This window comes from Phacochoerus africanus, chromosome 9, assembly GCF_016906955.1.
Source record: "Phacochoerus africanus isolate WHEZ1 chromosome 9, ROS_Pafr_v1, whole genome shotgun sequence".
NCBI classification, from domain to species: domain Eukaryota; kingdom Metazoa; phylum Chordata; class Mammalia; order Artiodactyla; family Suidae; genus Phacochoerus; species Phacochoerus africanus.
In genome coordinates, this window is record NC_062552.1 from 120,234,742 (window position 1) to 120,254,450 (window position 19,709).

General features: G+C 46.3%; 1 protein-coding gene across 3 annotated transcripts in view; it reads left to right on the top strand.

Moving 5' to 3' along the window:
• AK7 (adenylate kinase 7) overlaps window positions 1–19,709 on the top strand; it is a 59,821-nt gene that overhangs the window by 22,957 nt on the left and 17,155 nt on the right. For all 3 annotated transcript variants that reach the window (XM_047796368.1, XM_047796367.1, XM_047796366.1), the window contains exons 6-14: window positions 1,253–1,333; window positions 4,254–4,342; window positions 6,030–6,120; window positions 7,352–7,429; window positions 8,958–9,107; window positions 12,098–12,226; window positions 14,796–14,928; window positions 19,109–19,237; window positions 19,484–19,552. In XM_047796368.1, the coding sequence (XP_047652324.1) occupies window positions 1,253–1,333; window positions 4,254–4,342; window positions 6,030–6,120; window positions 7,352–7,429; window positions 8,958–9,107; window positions 12,098–12,226; window positions 14,796–14,928; window positions 19,109–19,237; window positions 19,484–19,552 (949 nt within the window). The remainder of the gene's footprint in view (window positions 1–1,252; window positions 1,334–4,253; window positions 4,343–6,029; window positions 6,121–7,351; window positions 7,430–8,957; window positions 9,108–12,097; window positions 12,227–14,795; window positions 14,929–19,108; window positions 19,238–19,483; window positions 19,553–19,709) is intronic.

Below are 19,709 nucleotides of genomic sequence, written 5' to 3' on the forward strand. Positions count from 1 at the left end.
AGGAGGAATCTTGCCCCCAATTCTGTCCAACCCGCAAATTTTTTTACTTTGGCAATGCAAATACTGTGAGTATAAAATATCTGAAGGAAAAAACGTGGGATTAGGAATTCTAGTCTCTTTTCCACCCATTAACTTATGACCTTAGCCAAGTTATTTAGCATTTGGAGGTAGATAAGTGAAATAAACGGCTGGACCAGACAATCTAAATTTCTTGCAATTCCAAATCCTATCATATATTATTTTTTCTTAATTTTTATGTTTTTATTTTATAACTGTATTATTTTATTAAACTTTGAACATTGCCCCAAACGTGAAATTCATGATTTATGGATCATTTATGTCCAATTCAGTGGTTGAGAAGGCATGATCGCACACACAAAAACAGTTGATGTGAATGATAGTCTAAAATGGAGAATTGATATCATCTTCTTTATTTTATTATAGTTGATTTACAATGTTGTGTCAATGATGTGTATTTTCCTAACATCTTTTTATTATAAACACATTAACTATGTCCCATGCTTTAAATGACACAACCATCATTTTAAATCTTCTTTTTTTTTTTGGCCACGCTAGTGGCATATGGAAGTTTCCAAGCCAGGATCGAACCCACACCAAAGCAGTGACCTGAGCCACTACAGCGACAATGCCAGATCCTTAACCTGCTGTGCCACAAGGGAACTCCTATCTCAAGCTTTCTCAATCACTTTTTTCTAAGCAATTAATAAGATAAAATTGATCTGGTTAACTTGGCCATCTCAATGACAATTCTTTTTTTTTTTTTTGGTTTTTTTGTTTGTTTTTGTAGGGCCATACCCAAAGCATATGGACGTTTCCAGCGTAGTTCAACCCCTAGCTTATGCCACAGCTGCAGCAACTCGGGATCGGAGCCGCATCTGCAACCTACACCACAGCCCACAGCAGTGCCAGATCCCCGACCCACTGAGCGAGGCCAGGAATCGAAGCCGCATCCTCATGGATACTAGTTGGATTCATTTACACTGAGCCACAGCAGGAACTCCAGGAGATAGTCTTTCTGTCCTAAACAATACATTAGGAGCTCAAAAAAGGTGATGAGACTTACTAAAGTGCTCATTTAAAATAATCACTAAAATATCTGATTCAATATGATACATAATAACAACACATTTTGGACTGGCCTGGGAACTTCCGCATGCCACAGGTGCATCCCCCAAAATAAAACAAAGTGTTAGAAAATATATTTAGCATTTTCTTGTATTTTATCTAATAGGTCAAAAAATTTGCCACTTACGTAGTTGCTGCTGGACTTCAGTATGGAATGGAAGGAGGCATCTTACATGCTTTTTTTAAGGTAGGACTTTTTCGTGACTGTAAGGGTTTATTTTAAGAGTTTTACAGTAAGGTTATACAATTCAAAGGTTATATACTGGTGAGGCCCCTATAATAGCAGAAAGTTAAGGAAAATATGGATGTCAAACATAACCACCTATTTTTCTTGCCTTCACCCCTCTCCAAATAATAAAAGATAGACTCTCTCTCTCTCTTTTTTTTTGTCTTTTTTTGCCATTTCTTGGGCCTCTCCCACGGCATATGGAGGTTCCAGGCTAGGGGTCTAATCAGAGCTGTAGCCGCCAGCCTACGCCAGAGCCACAGCAACACGGGATCCGAGTCACGTCTGCAACCTATACCACAGCTCACAGCAACACCGGATTGTTAACCCACTGAGTGAGGCCAGGGATCGAACCCGCAACCTCATGGTTCCTAGTTGGATTCGCTAACCACTGAGCCATGACGGGAACTCCTAGATCTCTCTTTTTATCAGCCATGCCCTTGGCCTGCAAAAGTTCCTGGGCCAGGGATCGAACCCACACCACAGCAGTGACCAGAGCCACAGCAGTGACAACACTGGATCCTTAACCTGCTACACCAAGAGGGAACTTCCAGATCTCTCTTCATTCATGAGATAATCATTGAGTGAGTACCTCTGTGCGACAGATACCATTGTAGATTCTGGGAACACAACATAATGAAGTCCCTGCCCTTGTGAAACTTTCCTTCTAGTGGGGTGGAGAAGAAGAGTGATAGGTAATAAACCAGTAGCCACTTCTAACACTGAAATATAAGCCAAAACACAACAGAGCAGAGAAAAGGAGGAAGTGAGTCCCCGGGGAGGGTTGGGAGGTCAAGTCTTTAAAAATGGTTGAGGAAGGCCTTTCTGACGATGTGACATTTGAGCAGAAAGTGGAAGGCAGGAGTTCCCATCGTGGCGCAGTGGTTAACGAATCCGACTAGGAACCATGAGGTTGCGGGTTCGGTCCCTGCCCTTGCTCAGTGGGTTAAGGATCCGGTGTTGCCGTGAGCTGTGGTGTAGGTTGCAGACGCGGCTCGGATCCCGCGTTGCTGTGGCTCTGGCGTAGGCCGGTGGCTACAGCTCCGATTCAACCCCTAGCCTGGGAACCTCCATATGCCGCGGGAGCGGCCCAAGAAATAGCAACAACAACAAGACAAAAGACAAAAAAAAAAGAAAGAAAGTGGAAGGCAGTGGGGGGCTGGGTAAGCTGCTTCTGGGGGGGAAGGCAGTGGGCACTGGGGCTGCAAAGAACTGAGGCAGCAGCAAGAAGACCAATGTGGCTAAAGTACTGAGGATGGTGGGGGATGCCAAGGAGGTGATGGAGGAGCCAGGTGGGGCCCTGCCTCCTAGTCCAGGGTGAGAAATTGGGGTTATATTCTGAGGGGGTTGGGAGACCATTAGACTGTTTTGAGCGTAGAAGTGGCCTAATTCGGGCGTTCCCGTCGTGGCTCAGTGGTTAGCAAATCCAACTAGGAACCATGAGGTTGCGGTTCGGTCCCTGGCCTTGCTCAGTGGGTTAGGGATCCAGTGTTGCGGTGAGCTGTGGTGTGGGTCGCAGATGCAGCTCGGATCCCGAGTTGCTGTGGCTGTGCGTAGGCCGGCGGCTACAGCTCCGATTTGACCCCTAGCCTGGGAACCTCCATATGCCGTGGGAGCGGCCCTAGAAAAGGCAAAGAGACAAAAAAAAACAAAAAAAAAGCAAAACAAAAAAAAAACAAAGGAAAGAAAAGAAGTGGCCTAATTCATCTTAAGTTTTTGTTGTTGTTCTTGTTGTCTTTTTAGGGCCGCACCCGCAGCATATGGAGGTTCCCAGGCTAGGGGTCTAATCGGAGCTGGAGCCACCAGCCTACATCACACCCACAGCCACACCAGATCCCAGCCACATCTGTGACCTACAGCACAGCTCACGGCAAAGCCAGATCCTTAACCCACTGAGCGAGGACAGGGACCGAACCCAAGTCTTCATGGATGTTATTCGGGTTTGTTAACTGCTGAGCCACGATGGGAGCTCTGGGGTAATTTTAAATTTTAATACTCAGAGTTCCCCTTGTTGCTCAGCAGTAGGGAACTGGACTCTTATCTTTGAAGACCTGGGTTTAATCCCTGGACCTGCTCAGGGAGTCGGGAATCTGGCATTGCCGTGAGCTGTGGTGTAGGTCGCAGGTGCCCGCTTGGATCTGGCGTTGCTGCGGCTGTGGTGTAGGCCAGCAGTTGCAGCTCAGATTCAACCCCTAGCCTGGGAATTTCCATATGCCACAGGTGGTAGAAAAAGAAAAAAAAAAAAAAGCTTTTTTCTGAAAACTTCTCCTAAAAAGAAAAAAATTTTTAATTTTCTTTTTATAAGAATTAAGGACATTACGCATATTAAAGTATTTTCTTTCTATGTAGATAACATGCAGGTGACGGCTAAAGATGGCTGATGAGATTACAGATCTCTTGAAAAGTATTTCAGCCCTGAGGTTGCACTTTATTTCTCTTAATAGGATTTAATCAGCAATTAAATCTCATGGCAAGGAGTTCCCCGTCGTGGCGCAGTGGTTAACGAATCCGACTAGGAACCATGAGGTTGCGGGTTCGGTCCCTGCCCTTGCTCAGTGGGTTAACGATCTGGCGTTGCCGTGAGCTGTGGTGTAGGTCACAGACGCGGCTCGGATCCCGCGTTGCTGTGGCTCTGGCATAGGCTGGTGGCTACAGCTCCAATTCGACCCCTAGCCTGGGAACCTCCATATGCCACCGGAGCGGCCCACGAAATAGCAAAAAAAGACCAAAAAAAAAAAATCTCATGGAATAATTTACAAAACATCTTGAGGTGGTTACATCATCAGGCCGATCTGGCGGACGCCTCTGACTGTGGCTCTGTGGGCTGTAACAGTCCCGGACACGTAACTGGGGAAATAAGCTTGTGCTTTCTTTCTTCTAGCTGGCTTGGCTGGGTGAGGTCCCTGCATTACCCGTGTTTGGAGACGGAACAAATGTAATTCCAGCAATTCATGTTCTTGATCTAGCAGGGTACGTATTCTCCTGGAGATACGACTTCCCTAGAATTGACTGTCTAATGTGTTTGTGCTAATTTATTGACTAACGCGACCAAGTGCTAAAACCGTCTCGTGTATTATTGTGAAAGTTTGGAGGTTCCCAGGCCAGGGGTCGAATCGGAGCTGTAGCTGCCGGCCTACACCACAGCCACAGCAATGCGGGTTCCAAGCCACATCTGTGACCTACACCACAGCTCACAGCAACACCGGATCCCCAACCCACTGAGCAAGGCCAGGGATCAATCCCGCAACCTCACGGTTCCTAGTCGGAGTCGTTTCCACTGCGCCACGACGGGAACTCTAAGAATCTTAGATTATTACCTTAATTAAATTGTTAATTATTAAGTTATTCCCATTACAGAAGAACTCAGGGGCCCTTTTAGTAACATTTTTTTCCTACAAATTTCTTGAAGACTATCAAATATCCAACAAAGACAGAAGCTAAAAGAGGAAGTGTTTGAGAAATATAAAGCGAAGGGGAAACGGATATTTAGACAGGTGCGTTTGTTTTCATTTGACGGAACAGAAATCTACAATGGAGGCAGAATCCACATCCTGCGATCATCTTCTGTTCACTATTGTTTCTCAGGTTTTTTTTTTTCTTTTTTGGCTGCCCTGTGCAATTGGGGTTCCCAGGCAAGGGATCAGATCCAGACCACAGTTGCCACCTACACTGCAGCTATGGTAACACGGGATCCTTTAACCCACTGTGCCAGGCGAGGATCGAACCTTCCTCCTGGCACTGCAGAGAGGCCAGCCGTCCCATTGCACCACAGCGGGACCTCCTCTGCAGTTTTTTTGTCTGTACTCAAGTCCCTTCTCTGTCTCTCACTGGCTGTGTGAATTTGTATAAGTTGCTTAACCACTCTGGGTCTGATTTCCTCATTTATAAGATGGGGATGAGGAGTTCTCACTGTGGTGCAAAGGGATTGACGGCATCTTGGGAGCGCTGGGACGCAGGTTCGATCCTTGGCCTCTCTCAGTGGGTTAAGGAGCTGGCATTGCTGTGGCTGTGTAGGATGATAGCTACAGCTCTGATTCGACCCCTAGCCTGGGAACTTCCTATGCCGAGGTTGCAGCCCCAAATAAATAAATATTTAATTAAATAATTTAAAAGATGGGGTTGGTGCTTGCACTACCTGATAGGACCGTTGTAAGAATTCAATGGCGAACGCCCGGAAAGCCCACGGCCCAGGTCTGATGGAGTTAAGCACTCGGAGCCGTTATTAATCCAGGGTAGGACATCTAAGTGGCTCCATCTATGTGACTTAAGGAGCCACGGCTTCTGTGAATCTGTACCTCGCTTTGTGAAACACCTTCTCCAAAGCATTGTCATGAGACTGAAATGAGCTGCTGGCTGCACTGACTTCAGCAACGCAGGTCCTGGGGGGCTCAGCCAATCTTGGACTCTGGGCGAATCTGGAGCCAGATGGACCTGGCTTCCAATCCTGGCCCTGTGACCTTCCCAGCAGCTCTTCCGCCCAAGAAATGTCACTTAGCTTCCTCCTCGGTAGAGCGGGGATCGTCTCCCCTTCCCAGACCCTGTGGAAAGTGGAGCTGGATAAGTGTACATCACCAAAGCTCGTGCCCGGCCTGTGGGGGTGGCGGTCCGAGAATTCCCCTTGACCGCCTCTCCTTTGTTTACGCCCGCGGGTCTGCAGCGTGATACAGAACATAATCGACCATGTGCCGAAGCTGCATTACCTGGTTGCTGTGGACGATTCTGTTCATACCCTGGAGGACTTTGTCAAGGTAGAGCCATGAAATCTTAGACCAGGTGGCATCTCTTAAAGCCTTTCACCCCTCCCCTAGAGGATGCGTATGGAATCAGGAATATAGCAAGTCCGGGGACTCCTGAAATAGAATATCTTTAAAACCAAGCTCATAGCCTGCACCTGCCATATGCATGCTGGGAAATTCCAGCCCCTACAACGGTCTTGCTCCAGTATATGCTGGGAGGGGAGCAGAAAAGGCCACCAGAGGACTCGGACACACACAGATCACACACCAGGATACTGAACCCTGTGTGTGATCTGTGCCCCAAACTACTGTCCCTGTCAGGTCCACCAAACCTACTGATGGCTCCCAGGCGCTCTGGGTCTCTGAGGGCCCTCTCTCCAATCCAGGCTGCCCTGGCTAAAGCCACCTGTCACCCTGGGGCCCAGCTAGCCCAGCCCATGTGGCCTTCTCTTGCCTTTCTCCTGGCCACTCACCTACTCATCTTTTTTATTAAAAAAATTTTTTCTGGAGTTCCCTTGTGGTGCAGCAGGTTAAGGATCTGATATTGTCACTGCAGCGGCTGGGGTCGCTGATTTTGGCTCAGGTTCAATCCCTGGCCTGGGAACTTCCACATGCCTAGGGCATAGCCAAAAATAAATGTATAAATAAATATATAAATAATACATAAAGACATTAAAAAAGTAAGAATAAATTAAAAAAAAAAAAAACTTTTTAAACTGCACCTGCGGCATACAGGTGTTCCCAGGCCAGGACTGGAACCTGCACCACAGCGGTGACCAGGCGGCTCCCCACTGAGCCACCAGGGAAGGCCACCCCCTCCTCTTCTTTAAGATCCAGCTCCGCTATCTTCCCCTGTGCCCTCTCTGTCTCCATCCCACCTCCCGTGCAGGCCAGTCGCCCCTTTCCTGCACTCCCAGCATCAAATGTTAGGCACAGTCACCTGCGTTCCTGTCTGACTCCCTTTTCAGACTTGGGAGCTCCTGGAGGGAGGGATGGGGCTTGATTCCTCTGTGCCTCCAGGCCCCGCCAAGCAGTGGGAAGCAGTGGGAACCGCTAAATACTTAGAACAAATAAACGAGGGAACACCCTCCGTGCATGCCCCCTTTGCTTTGCAAATTGCGGGGCTGGGGGTGGGGGTAGGGCAAAGGTGGTTGGGTATTCAGTTACGTTTATATTCATCTGAGAAAATGTATATTAAAATCATTCGGGTAAACCAAATAGCTTTTCTATGTTCCTCTGACAGTGCATCAGTAGAAGTACTGGCCCTGGGAAAATCCAGAAAGTACCCAAAGAAAATGCTTTCCTAACCAAGGACTTAACAGTGAGTATACAAGCGATTCTTTTTTTCTCCTCTTTTCCTAACGCTGTTGGTTCTTGAGGAACTTGGGGGCAGAAGACCTGGCTTCCAAGTTTCTTCTGGCTCCTGCACAACCGGATAGAATGGATATCATATAGCACCTGGCTCTTCACTTCTATGGGCGTGTTTGCTTGGTTTTGTTTTCTTTTTTTTTCTTTTTTTTTTTTTTTTTTCTGAAAACTCTCAGAGTTATGGTCAGAAATGGTATTTGAAAGCTGTCTAATGTGTCACAGGCAATACCAACACTGGGTGCCATTCTCTTTGGCCACTTTCTTTTTTTAAATTTAATTTTATTTTTAGTTTTTTGTCTTTTTAGGCCCGCACCTGCGGCCTATGGAGGTTCTCAGGCTAGGGGTCCAATCGGAGCTGTAACTGCCAGCCTACGCCACAGCCACAGCCACTGGGGATCCTTAACCCACCCAAGGACTGATGGCCTCACGGATGCTGTCAGATTCGTTTCCACTGAGCCACTCCCTCTGGCCTCTTTCTAAAACTCAAGCAGGAGGCTGTACAGTTTCCATCACAACAACAGAAGCACAGTTTTAGACATGCAGTGCATTATAATCTTTTTAGGAATAAATTGTAGCAAAACACCACATTTGGGCCTGTTTCCGAAGACCTATATCATTGGTTGCCTCTAAAGAGCAGAACTGGGGGTAGGGGTGGGTCACAGAGAGCACTTTCCCCTGCCCTTTTTTTTTTTTTTTAATTGAAGAACAATTGGTTTACCATATTGTGTTTGTTTCAGGTGTACAGCAAAATGGTTCAGTTATACAGACATATATATCTATTTCTTTTCAGATTTTTCCCCTTAGAGATTATTGCAAAATATTGAGTACAGTTCCCTGCGCTCTCCAGTAGGTCCTTGTTGGTTTGCTAATTTTTTTTTTTCTTTTCACAGCCACACCTGCAACACATGGAAGTACCCAGGCTAGGGGCTGATTCAGAGTGGTGCTGCCTGCCTGTGCCACAGCCATGGCAATGCCAGATCCAAGCAGCACCTGCGACCTACCCTTAGCTTTTGACAACACCGGTCCTTAACCCCAATCCTCATGGAGACCATGCCATGTTCTTAACCTGTTGAGCCACAGTGGGAACTCTGTTTTTTTTATTTCATGTATGGTAGTGTGTATATGTTTCCCCTAGATTTTTGTGCTCTTTTGGAGTTTGAACCATGTGATTGCACTCCTAAAAATTAGGTAGAATTAAAATTTGTAAAAAAAAAAAAGGAGGCCTTCCACTTGGGCTTCCCCTATCTCCCTCGTCTTTGAGCTGTTTGTGTAACTGTAGGAGCTGGGGTGCCGCCTGTCACGAGAGAACAGGTGTAGGCGGTTTGGGGTCACCTGGCCTCCCAGCAAGTGCTCTGGCAAAACCTTGACGTTCATGTTCAGTGAATGTGCACATATTTTTTTCTTTAATAACTTCAGGGATTTGGGTTTGTTATAACTGTCCAATGGGGGGGTGGAATCTCTAATGTTCCTTTACCTCTTAGCAAGAGAATATCGACCACTTACTGCTCAATTTGAGAATGGAAGCACTCTTTGTGAAGGAGAATTTCAACATTCGCTGGTCCGCGCAAGCAGGCTTTGTGGAAAATATCAACAGCATCCTCAAAGAGTACAAGCAAAGCAGGAGATTGTTGGTAACTATAACCGCGTCCTTATGGAACTTCTGATTTAAGCAAAGTCAGTGAAACTGGGTGTATAATTATACCAATTGTAAGTACTCTCTTTGTCAAATGTCCAAATTTCTAAATTCAAGTTCTTTCTCAAATTTGGCCAGGTTTAACAGTGTCTTTTTTTTTTTTTTGGTCTTTTTTAAGGCCACACCCGAGGCATGTGGAAGTTCCCAGGCTAGGGGTCCAATCAGAGCTACAGCTGCCAGCCTACACCACCGCCCCTGCAATGTGGGATCCGAACCTCATCTGCGACCTACATCACAGGTCACAGCAACACCGGATCCTTAACCCACCGATTGAGGCCAGGGATCGAACCCTCATTCTCATGGATACTGGTCAGGTTCCTAACTGCTGAGCCATGATGGGAACTCCAACAATGTACTTCTATATTCGATGGAATATACTTTTTACCTCTTTTTTTTTTTTTTGTCTTTGAAGGGCCGCACCCATGGCATGTGGAGGTTCCCAGGCTAGGGGTCCACTTGGAGCTGCAGCTGCTGGTCTACCCCACAGCCACAGCAACACGGGATCCGAACCTTGTCTGTGGCCTACCCCACAGCCACAGCAACACGGGATCCGAACCTTGTCTGTGGCCTACCCCACAGCCACAGCAACACGGGATCCGAACCTTGTCTGTGGCCTACCCCACAGCCACAGCAACACGGGATCCGAACCTTGTCTGTGGCCTACCCCACAGCCACAGCAACACGGGATCCGAACCTTGTCTGTGACCTACACCACAGCCACAGCAACACGGGATCCGAACCTTGTCTGTGACCTACACCACAGCCACAGCAACACGGGATCCGAACCTTGTCTGTGGCCTACCCCACAGCCACAGCAACACGGGATCCGAACCTTGTCTGTGACCTACCCCACAGCCACAGCAACACGGGATCCGAACCTTGTCTGTGACCTACACCACAGCCACAGCAACATGGGATCCGAACCTTGTCTGTGACCTACACCACAGCTCACAGCAACACCAGATCCTTAAGCCACTGAGGGAGGCCAAGGATCGAATCCGAGTCCTCATGGATGCTAGCTGGGTTCATTAACCGCTGAGCCATGACGGGAACTCTGACAGTTCTATATTCTATAGAATATATTGCCCATTGAATAGTAACAATTTTAAAGTTGACGTGGGTGATTATCATGCTTCACACAGATTGAATGTGCTCGTAAGTTCCAGACTGACTGTCACAGAGTTGTCTCGGTCAGAGAAACTGTCAGGTCCCTTGCTGGCCTGCCTGTCGCAGCTCTGGATAAATAGCTGGGGGAGGGTGGATAGGACGTAGAGAAGTCTCATTATTACTTTGATCTTTTCTTATTGGCAGGGGATTCGCTGGTCATTTCATTTTTTATTTCTTTTTGGCTGTGCCGATGGCAAGCGGAAGTTCCCCAGGTCAGGGAATGAATCCTCACCCCAGGGGACTTGAGCCACGGCAGTGATAGCGCCAGATCCTTCACTGGCTGAGCCATCGGGGAACTGCCTGGTTCCAGTTCCTTTAGCAAAGGCCAGTCAGCCCTGTGCAAAGTCGGACACCTCGGGTCCCCTTGACCTGATACCACTCAACCATCCATTCATCTAACCCTCCCTGTTTCTGATCGAAGCTCATCAAGCTATTTTCTATACATGTCTGCCTTGAGGGGGTGAAGGTACCAGCCACGTGCTCACGTTCAGGGGCAACCATACTTCTCATGATCAATGAATAAACCGTGGTGCTGATGTCGTATCTGAATGAGGTGCACCAACCCCAGGAGACAGACCCACCCTTGGTGTGTGGACGCAAACAAGGCCTGTGAACCCGGTGTGCCAGACAGCTGGACCCAGGCCTTGGTAAAAGCTCCCCCCCAGAGCCCTGCCCTGTCCATTAAGACTCAGCTCCAGAGGGGCTCCCCAGCCCCCCTCCCCCCTACTGCCTGCCATCCCCCCGAGAGAGCCTGTCCCCAAGCTGAGGGGGTCATTCACGTCCACCACGCTTTATCCAGCACCGCTGCAGGGACCCTGCTTATTCCCCTCACAGCCTTGCCTGACAAATGGTGCTAATATCGGCAATAACCCATTCCATGCCCCAAATGATGTCACCTTTAAGCATGTGGACACTGCCATGGAAACTCTTTTCGGTGTCATGATTTTTTTTTTATTTTTTTAATTAAAAAATCACAAAATTTGCCTTGCAAAATACCAGGCCTCATTTCACAACTGTTTGGACTATTTTGAAAGAGACGACTATTTTGTTACTGATATTTTTATTTCTGTTAGAAATAAACATTTGCTCACCAGTTAGGAATGTGACAAGCTTCTTTAACATTCAAGCATTTTTCAGAAGAAATGTTACTTTAAAAAAAATGAGTATGTTTTTAAAAACTAGAATAAATGAGCTTTTTTTTTTTTTTTTTTTTTAAAGGAGCATATAGGAGTTCCCCTGCGGCTCAGTGGATGAAAGATCTGGTGTTGTCACTGCTGTGGCTGTGGTTACTGCTGTGACTCAAGTTCAGACCCTGGCCCAAGAACTTCCCCATGCTGAGGGTGTGGCCAAAATAAATTAATAAATAAAATAAAATAAATAAAAGGGACTGTATAATTAAAGACTTAGTCCAGAAACAGTGTTCATGAGGCAATAAGCTAAGCCCCCTCTACAGTAGACCAGAAATTCTTCTACTTCTCTGCTGTCTTTACAGGGGGGCGCGCCATAAACGTGACACTGGTAGCATGTCAGGCTCAAGTGCTTGGTTTCCTAGTACTTTCAAGGGCCTCTGGCTGAGTGGCGGGCCCCCCCTGCCCAGGTCAGGGCACGTGGAGATGCTCATCAAACGCCGGGAGTCTTTTCGGAGGAGTGAGAGTCCGCCTGCAGGATCCAGAGGCTTAAGGCACACCCTCGAAATAGGGAACACGGTCTAGCTGTGGACGGTTCAGAGCTCCCTGCATGATGCTTCTTCTCCTCTTTTAGCCCATCAAAATTTGCATTCTCGGTCCTCCTGCCGTGGGAAAATCCAGCATTGCGGAGGCGTTGTCCAAATACTACAAACTGCATCATATTAAACTGAAGGATGTTGTTTCGGAAGCCATAGCAAAACTGGTAAACCCTTCTAACCACTTTATCACGAATTTTTATATTTAAAAAAGGCTTTTTCTTAGTCTTTTAATAAAGAAGTCACTAATTCTCCTTGGAATCCTACAAAGAGATTTGCTATTTTAATTGGATATTTTTGTTGGCCCCAGTTAAGAAAACCCAGAGTCCCACAGGGCTTTCCTCAGTGAGGTAGAAGCATTTCCATGAGTTTCTTGTCCTTAAAGTCTAGTCTGTCTCCAAATGTAGTTCAGAACGTATCTTGCATTCTCTCTATTGATTGGAACATTTTTAAGGTTTTTTTTTTTTTCACTTTTTAAAAGTTTTATTGAAGTATAGTTGATTCACAATGTTGTGACAATCTTTTTTTAATTGAAGTATAGTTGATGTGCACTATTATATAACTTACACGTGTACATATAGTGATTCAAACTTTTTAAAGATTACACTCCATTTGTACTTATTATAAAGTACTGGCTATATTCCTTGTGTTGTGCAGTATATCCCTATAACTTATTTTATACCTAGTAGTTTGTACCTCTTAACCCCCTACCCATCCTCCCTCCCCTCTCCCCACTGGTAACCGCTGGTTTGTTCTCTGTATCTGTGAGTCTGCTTCTTGTTTGTTACAGCCACTAATTTGTTATATTTTTCTAGATTCCCCATATAAGTGATATCAAACTGTATTTGTCTTTCTCTGTTTGACTTATTGCACTTGGCATAATGCCCTACAAGTCCATCTATGTTATTGCAAATGGCAAACTTTCATTCTTTTTTATGGCTGAGTAGTATACACACACTCACATGCAAATACACCACAGCTTCTTTATCCTTTCATCTGTTGATGGACATGTAGGTTGCTTCCATTTCTTGGCCACTATATTGTTTTATTTTTTAAAATCTTTTGTCTGTTTAGAGCCCCACCCGTGGTATATGGAGATTCCAAGGCTAGGGGTCAAATCAGAGCTACAGTTGCCAGCCTACACCACAGCCACAGCAACTCAGGATCCAAACCATGTCTGCTACCTAACGCCCGATCCGGATCCTTAACTGACTAAGCGAGGGCGGGGATCGAACCAGAGTCCTCATGGATACTAGTCACGTTCATTAGCCACTGAGTCACCACAGGAACTCCATATCTTGTCCATTATAAATAGTGCTGCTATGAACATTGTCGTTCATGGATCTTTTCAAATTAGTGTTTTGGTTTTTTTTTTTGTCTTTTTACTATTTCTTTGGGCCGCTCCCTCGGCATATGGAGGTTCCCGGGCTAGGGGTTGAATCAGAGCTGTAGCTGCCAGCCTACGCCAGAGCCACAGCAACGCGGGATCCAAGCCACGTCTGCAACCTACACCACAGCTCACGGCAACGCCGGATCATTAACCCACTGAGCAAGGGCAGGGACCAAACCCACAACCCCATGGTTCCTAGTCGGATTCGTTAACCACTGCATCCCGACGGGAAGTGTTTTTGATTTTTTTTTAATATATACGCAAGGGTTTTGTTTTTGTTTTTGTTTTTTGCTTTTTGTTTTTTAGGGCTGCACCTGCAGCATATGGAAACTCCCAGGCTATGGGTCAAATTGGAGCTATAGCCTCCGGCCTATACCACAGCCACAGCAACGCCAGATTTGAGCCGGGTCTGCAACCTGTACCACAGCCCTCACCAATGCCAGATCCTTAACCCACTGAGCAAGGCCAAGCATCGAACCCACATCGTCATGGATACTAGTTGGATTCATTGCCACTGTGCCACATCGGGAACTCCTATACCCAGGTTTTTTAAATTCTTTATGTATGTTTCTTAGAGTATTATCAGACTGTTAATCGAAAGCTTAAAAAAATAGGAGCTCCCGTTGTGGCTCACTGGTTAACGAATCCGACTAGGAACCATGAGGTTGCAGGTTCAATCCCTGGCATCCATCAGTGGGTTAAGAATCCGGCGTTACCGGGCCGTGAGCTGTGCTATAGGTTGAAGACGCGGCTCGGATCCCGAGTTGCTGTGGCTGTGGTGTAGGCCGGCGGAGTGGGGCGTTTGTTACAATCAGTGAACTTGTATTCACACATCATGGTGACCTAAAGTCCAAGGCTGACCTTAAGGTTCGCTGTTGGTGCTGTACACTCTGGGTTTGGACAAGTGTATAATGACCTGTGTCCACCATCTCAGCATCATACGGGCCAGTGTCACTGCCCTGAAAGGCTTCTGTCCCCTGCCTTCCCCCCAGTTACCTGGCAGGTTCTGAGGTTCATTTCCATCCGTGATTATTTTAAAAGTTTTGATTTCTATAAAATGTGTGTCCTTTAAGCAATTTCCAACATGATACCTAGAAAAGTGTTGATTCTTAGGTAGTTCTGGTGTTAGCACAGAAATCGCTTATTCTCCCAAAATGGAGCAAGGAAACCCCCCAGGCTCTCCTCCGTCTTGGTAGATTCACGCAGGCCGACCACCTTCGCACACTTATCCCTGAGCCCCTCCCCTGTGTAGCTACCAGCCTTGTCCAGGATCGCTCACCTGGTGATTTATGAGCAGCCGGTCAATGCAAGGCATCACCCAATTTAAATATTCCTGCGGTGCATAGGAGGCGATCGTCACACCTAAGGAGGTAGGAGAAGGAGGAGAGGAAGAAGGGGAAGAGGAGGAGGAGGAGGAGAACGTGGAGGATGCTCAGGAGCTCTTAGACGGCATCAAGGAAAGCATGGACCAGAACGCAGGTAACGCACATGGCGCACGGCTGTGTTGCTCTTGGAACAGTGGGGTTTCTCCTTGTTATAACAAATGACATAGGCAGGAGTTCCCTTCATGACTCAGTGGTTAACAAACCCAACTAGGAACCATGCAGACGAAGGTTCGATCCCTGGCCTTGCTCAGTAGGTTAAGGATCCAGTGTTGCCATGAGCTATGATGTAGGTCACAGATGCGGCTTGGATCCCCTGCTGCTGTGGCTGTGGTATAGGCTTGCGGCTGCAGCTCCTATTTGACCCCTAGCCTGGGAACTTCCACTTGCTGTGGGTGTGGCCCTAAAAAGCAAAGAAAGGAAGGAAGGAAGGAAGGAAGGAAGGAAGGAAGGAAGGAAAGAAGGAAGGAAAAAGAAAATGACATAGGCGAGTTCCCATTGTGGCTCAGCAGGTTACAAACCCAACTAGTATCCATGAGGATGAGGGTTCAATCCCTGGCCTCACTCAGTGGGTTAAGGATCCAGCACAGCCTCAAGCTGCAGTGTAGGTCACAGATGCAGCTCAGATCTAGCGTTGGCATGGCTCTGACTGAGGCCGGCAGCTGCAATCTGGGAACTTCCATAGGTTGCAGGTGCAGCCCTTAAAAAAAGGGGAGGGAGGAGAAGGAAAGAAAAAAGAAGGGCCTGTTCTTGGCAGGAGGCTCTGTTCTTCCCGCAGATGCGAGCGAGGCCAAGCTGAGTCAGCAGCCTCTTGTCCAGAGGGGCGTCAGGAGGCAGGCCAACATCCTGCAGTCCAAAGGCCTGCCCACCTGTCACTTCCAGCCGGGTTAGAATGGTTCGGTCCATCCTTTTTAACCTTAGGAAAGTACCTTTTTCTTCAAATTCATCCACAACTCCTTCCTATTCATCTTTATCTGAAATTGGAACAACGACCTTTGTTTAAGCAAAACCAGACCTTTGGACCCATGGCACAGACCTACAGAGAAATTCCACAGCAGGAGGAGACAGAGATTAGCCCCCTGCTCCTACCGGTGACTCAGTGTGTTATCATGTGATTTTAGTGATTCCAGCCGGACAGATCCCACCCTCCTGCAGTGAGGCACCTTCGTATTGTCCCCCCCCCCCGCCCCCCCCATGATTCCACTCTCTTCAGCCCCTGACGTTGCAACCAAACTAGGGACTTGCTTAAGCCACAGACTGCACCAGCTCTCAATTCCTTGTGCTTACGTTATGTATTTCAAAAGCATTGTCGAATTGTTCAATCTAGTTGGTGGGATTCCAGGTGATCATTGGGCTAGTCTTTCAAATTGTCTGTGAGCTTGAAACTAAAAAGTTGGGAGTGAGTGGGTGGGAAACACATGTGAGTATATCAACCTCATGGTGCCCACACTGGGCAGGGTTATTTTTAAAACCTTGGGGGAGTTCCCTTGTGGCATAGTGAGTTAAGGATCCGGCATTGTCACTGCAGCAGCTCAGGTTGCTGCCGTGGTACAGGTTTGATCCCTGGCCCAGGAACGTCCATATGCCACAGGTGGAACCAAAAAAATAAATGCATAAAAAATAAAAAACTTGGTAGCAGATATTTTTTGGCAACACTCTCTTCCTGAAATAAAGCAAAGGATGTCTTGGAACGAACTGAAGCTTACTTGCTGAGTGTGTGGCCTTCCTTCCCAGCGAAGCTTTCAAAAATTGAAAACAGGCTGCTTGAATGAAACTCACCTTTGGATAGTAATGGATCCCTTGACATTTTAAAAATGTGGCTTTATTTCTTTGCAGCGTTGTGAATCTTCCTGGGAGGTAATGTCAAATCATCTCGAGGAATTTCATTACGCTGAATAACACCTTTGACTATTTTTTTTTTGTCTCTGCCATAATATTGAAATTTCTGGAAGACCCAATTATTTTCTGAATTAGTCACTGCCTAATGGATCTGTGTGACAATGAAAGCTAGAAGAAAGGAGAAGTGTTTTAATTAGATCATTTTATGGGCATTGATTGCATGATAAAAAAAGAGGCCCCAAACTATTTTATATTATAGACCCACTGATAAAGTATAGTGCTACCCTAGAAAGAGCTTCGGAGATGAATTTTCCAAATTCCCCAAACTCGTATTACTGTAATGTATATATGAAGCCATATTAGGGCAGGGCTGTGTCTTAGAAAAGATAGCTGTTCAAGGAGTTCCCATCGTGGCGCAGTGGTTAACAAATCTGACTAGGAACCATGAGGTTGCAGGTTCAATCCCTGGCCTTGCTCAGTGGGTTAAGGATCTCGTGTTGCTGTGGCTGTGGTGTAGGCCGGCAGCTACAGCTCCGATTAGACCCCTAGCCTGGGAACCTCCATATGCCACGGGAGTGACCCTAGAAAAGGCAAAAAGACAGACAAAAAAAAAAAAAAAGAGAGAGAGATAGCTGTGGAATGGTAGATGACTGTTGCGGAGGAGATAACATCATATCGTCCTCGAATCACTGTGCCAGTTTTAGAACAGACTCCTCCATCCTCAGCCTCCCCACGCACTGCAGGAGCCCCACGTTCACGGCTAGAGAAGGAACTGTTCAGTGGGGCCACGGTCTGAAATGCTGATTGGGAAAGACAGGGATCAGTGGGGACAAGCTCCTTTCTGCAGAGAACAGTGCCTTTAAGGGTCAAGGTCAAGCCCCGATTTTTATTCAAATATTTTTTGAACACCTACTATTAATAAATCATGTGGCAGCAGTATGCATGAATATTATCTCGCTTAATTCTCACAACAGAAGCATTTTGTATTGTGTCTTAAGGTTACAGCAGCATATCAGAGTTCCCTCCATGGCTTAGTGGAAACGAATCTGACTTAGATCCATGAGGATGCAGGTTCCATCCCTGGCCTCATTCAGTGGGTTAAGGATCCAGCGTTGCCACGAGCTATGGTGTAGGTCGAAGATAGGGCTTGGCTCCCGAGTTGCTGGGGCTGTGGTGTAAGCTGGCAGCTACAGCTCCAACTGGACCCCTAGCCTGGGAACCTCCATATGCCGAGAGAACGGCCCTAAAAAAAAAAAAAAGGAAGGAAACATAATATCAAAATAGAATTGAGGAAACCCTGCTGGCAAATGAGAACACTCTGGATTTCTCCACTCAGTCCTCATTCAACTTCTCTCCAAAGTTGTGATCACAGAAGAACATTCTGGAAGTGCAAACATTGGCATTCATTTCTGTTTTTTCTTGCAGACCAGCTCACTGGGTTTTCCTACTTTATGAAGCCTTAGAATTCATGTATCATGTTCAAAATACAAAACCACCTTTTTTTTTTTTTTTTGGCTTTTGTCTTCTTAGGGCCGCCCCCTCAGCATGTGGAAATTCCCAGGCTAGGGGTCATGTTAGATCCGTAGCTTCCAGCCTACACCACAGCCACAGCAACACAGGATCTGAGCCGCATCTGGGACCTACACCACAGCTCACGACAATGCTGGATCCTTAACCCACTGAGGTAGGCCAGGGACTGAACCCGCATCGGCATGGATACCAGTCAGGTTCGTTAACCACTGAGCCATGCCAGGAACTCCCCAAACAACATGTTTTTCACCTTAGTGGAAAAATAAGAGACCTTCAATAATAACTTTGATTACGGAGTTCCCTTCGTGGTGCAGCGGAAACAAATCCGGCTAGGAACTATGAGGTTGGGGGTTCGATCCCTGGCCTCGCTCAGTGGTTTAAGGATCCAGCGTTGCCATGAGCTGTGGTGTAGGTCGCAGATGCAGCTTGGATCTGGCGTTGCTGTGGCTGTGGCTATGGCTGTGGCGTAGGCCAGCGGCTATAGCTCCAATTTGACCCCTAGCCTGGGAACCTCCAGATGCCTCGGGTGCAGCCCTACAAAAGACAAAAAAAAAACTTTGACCACACAAGAGTTTCTGAGGAGTTTCCACTGTGCCTCAGTGGTAAAAAACCTGACTAGTATCCATGAGGACTCAGGTTCGATCCCTGGCCTCGATCAATGGGTTAAGGATCTGGCGTTGCCATGAGCTGTGGTGTAGGTTGAAGATGTGGCTCATTCTGTGTTGCTGTGACTGGGGTGTAGGCCAGCAACTGCAGCTCTGATTCAATCCCTAGCCTGGGAACTTCCATATGCTGCAGCTTTAAAAAGCAAAAAAAAAAAAAAAAAAAGGAATTTTTTGAAATGACTTCAGGATGTAAGCCCTATGTAAACATAACTGCACAGTAATGTACTTTTTTTTTTTAATTAGGCCAACTGGAAGATCAATACATAATTAGATTTATAAAAGAAAAGCTAAAATCCATGCCTTGCAGAAATCAAGGTTACATTTTGGATGGATTCCCAAAGACTTATGATCAAGCCAAAGAACTGTTCAATCGTAAGTTTGGGAGTTCCCTTTATTTTGAATGTTTACATTCAGAGAAGCTGCACCTTCATTGTTCAGAGTAATAATAGTCCCAATTAAAATAAACAAAAAAAAATTGGGGAGACTATATCTAAAATAGTTGCTTTCCTGTTTATGGCTAATTTTCATGAGTGACTGCTAGTAAAAATATTTAAATTTTTTGAGCTATCCTTGTAGTAATATCTAACAAACACAACAATGCATATTTTGTTTTACTAGAAGAAGATGAAGAGGAGGAGGAAGAAGTCAAAGGCAAAATGCTTCCCTATGATAAATTAATCATACCTGGTAAGTCTAAGATACTTTTCCAAAGTCATAATATTTGCAGGAATGCTATTTCATACCTCTTTTGTACCAAAGTAATCTTCTCAGTATTAACAAAGTAGGCTTTCTTTTTTAGGAAAAAAGTACAATGTTACACTTAAAATCAAACTTCCAAACTAAA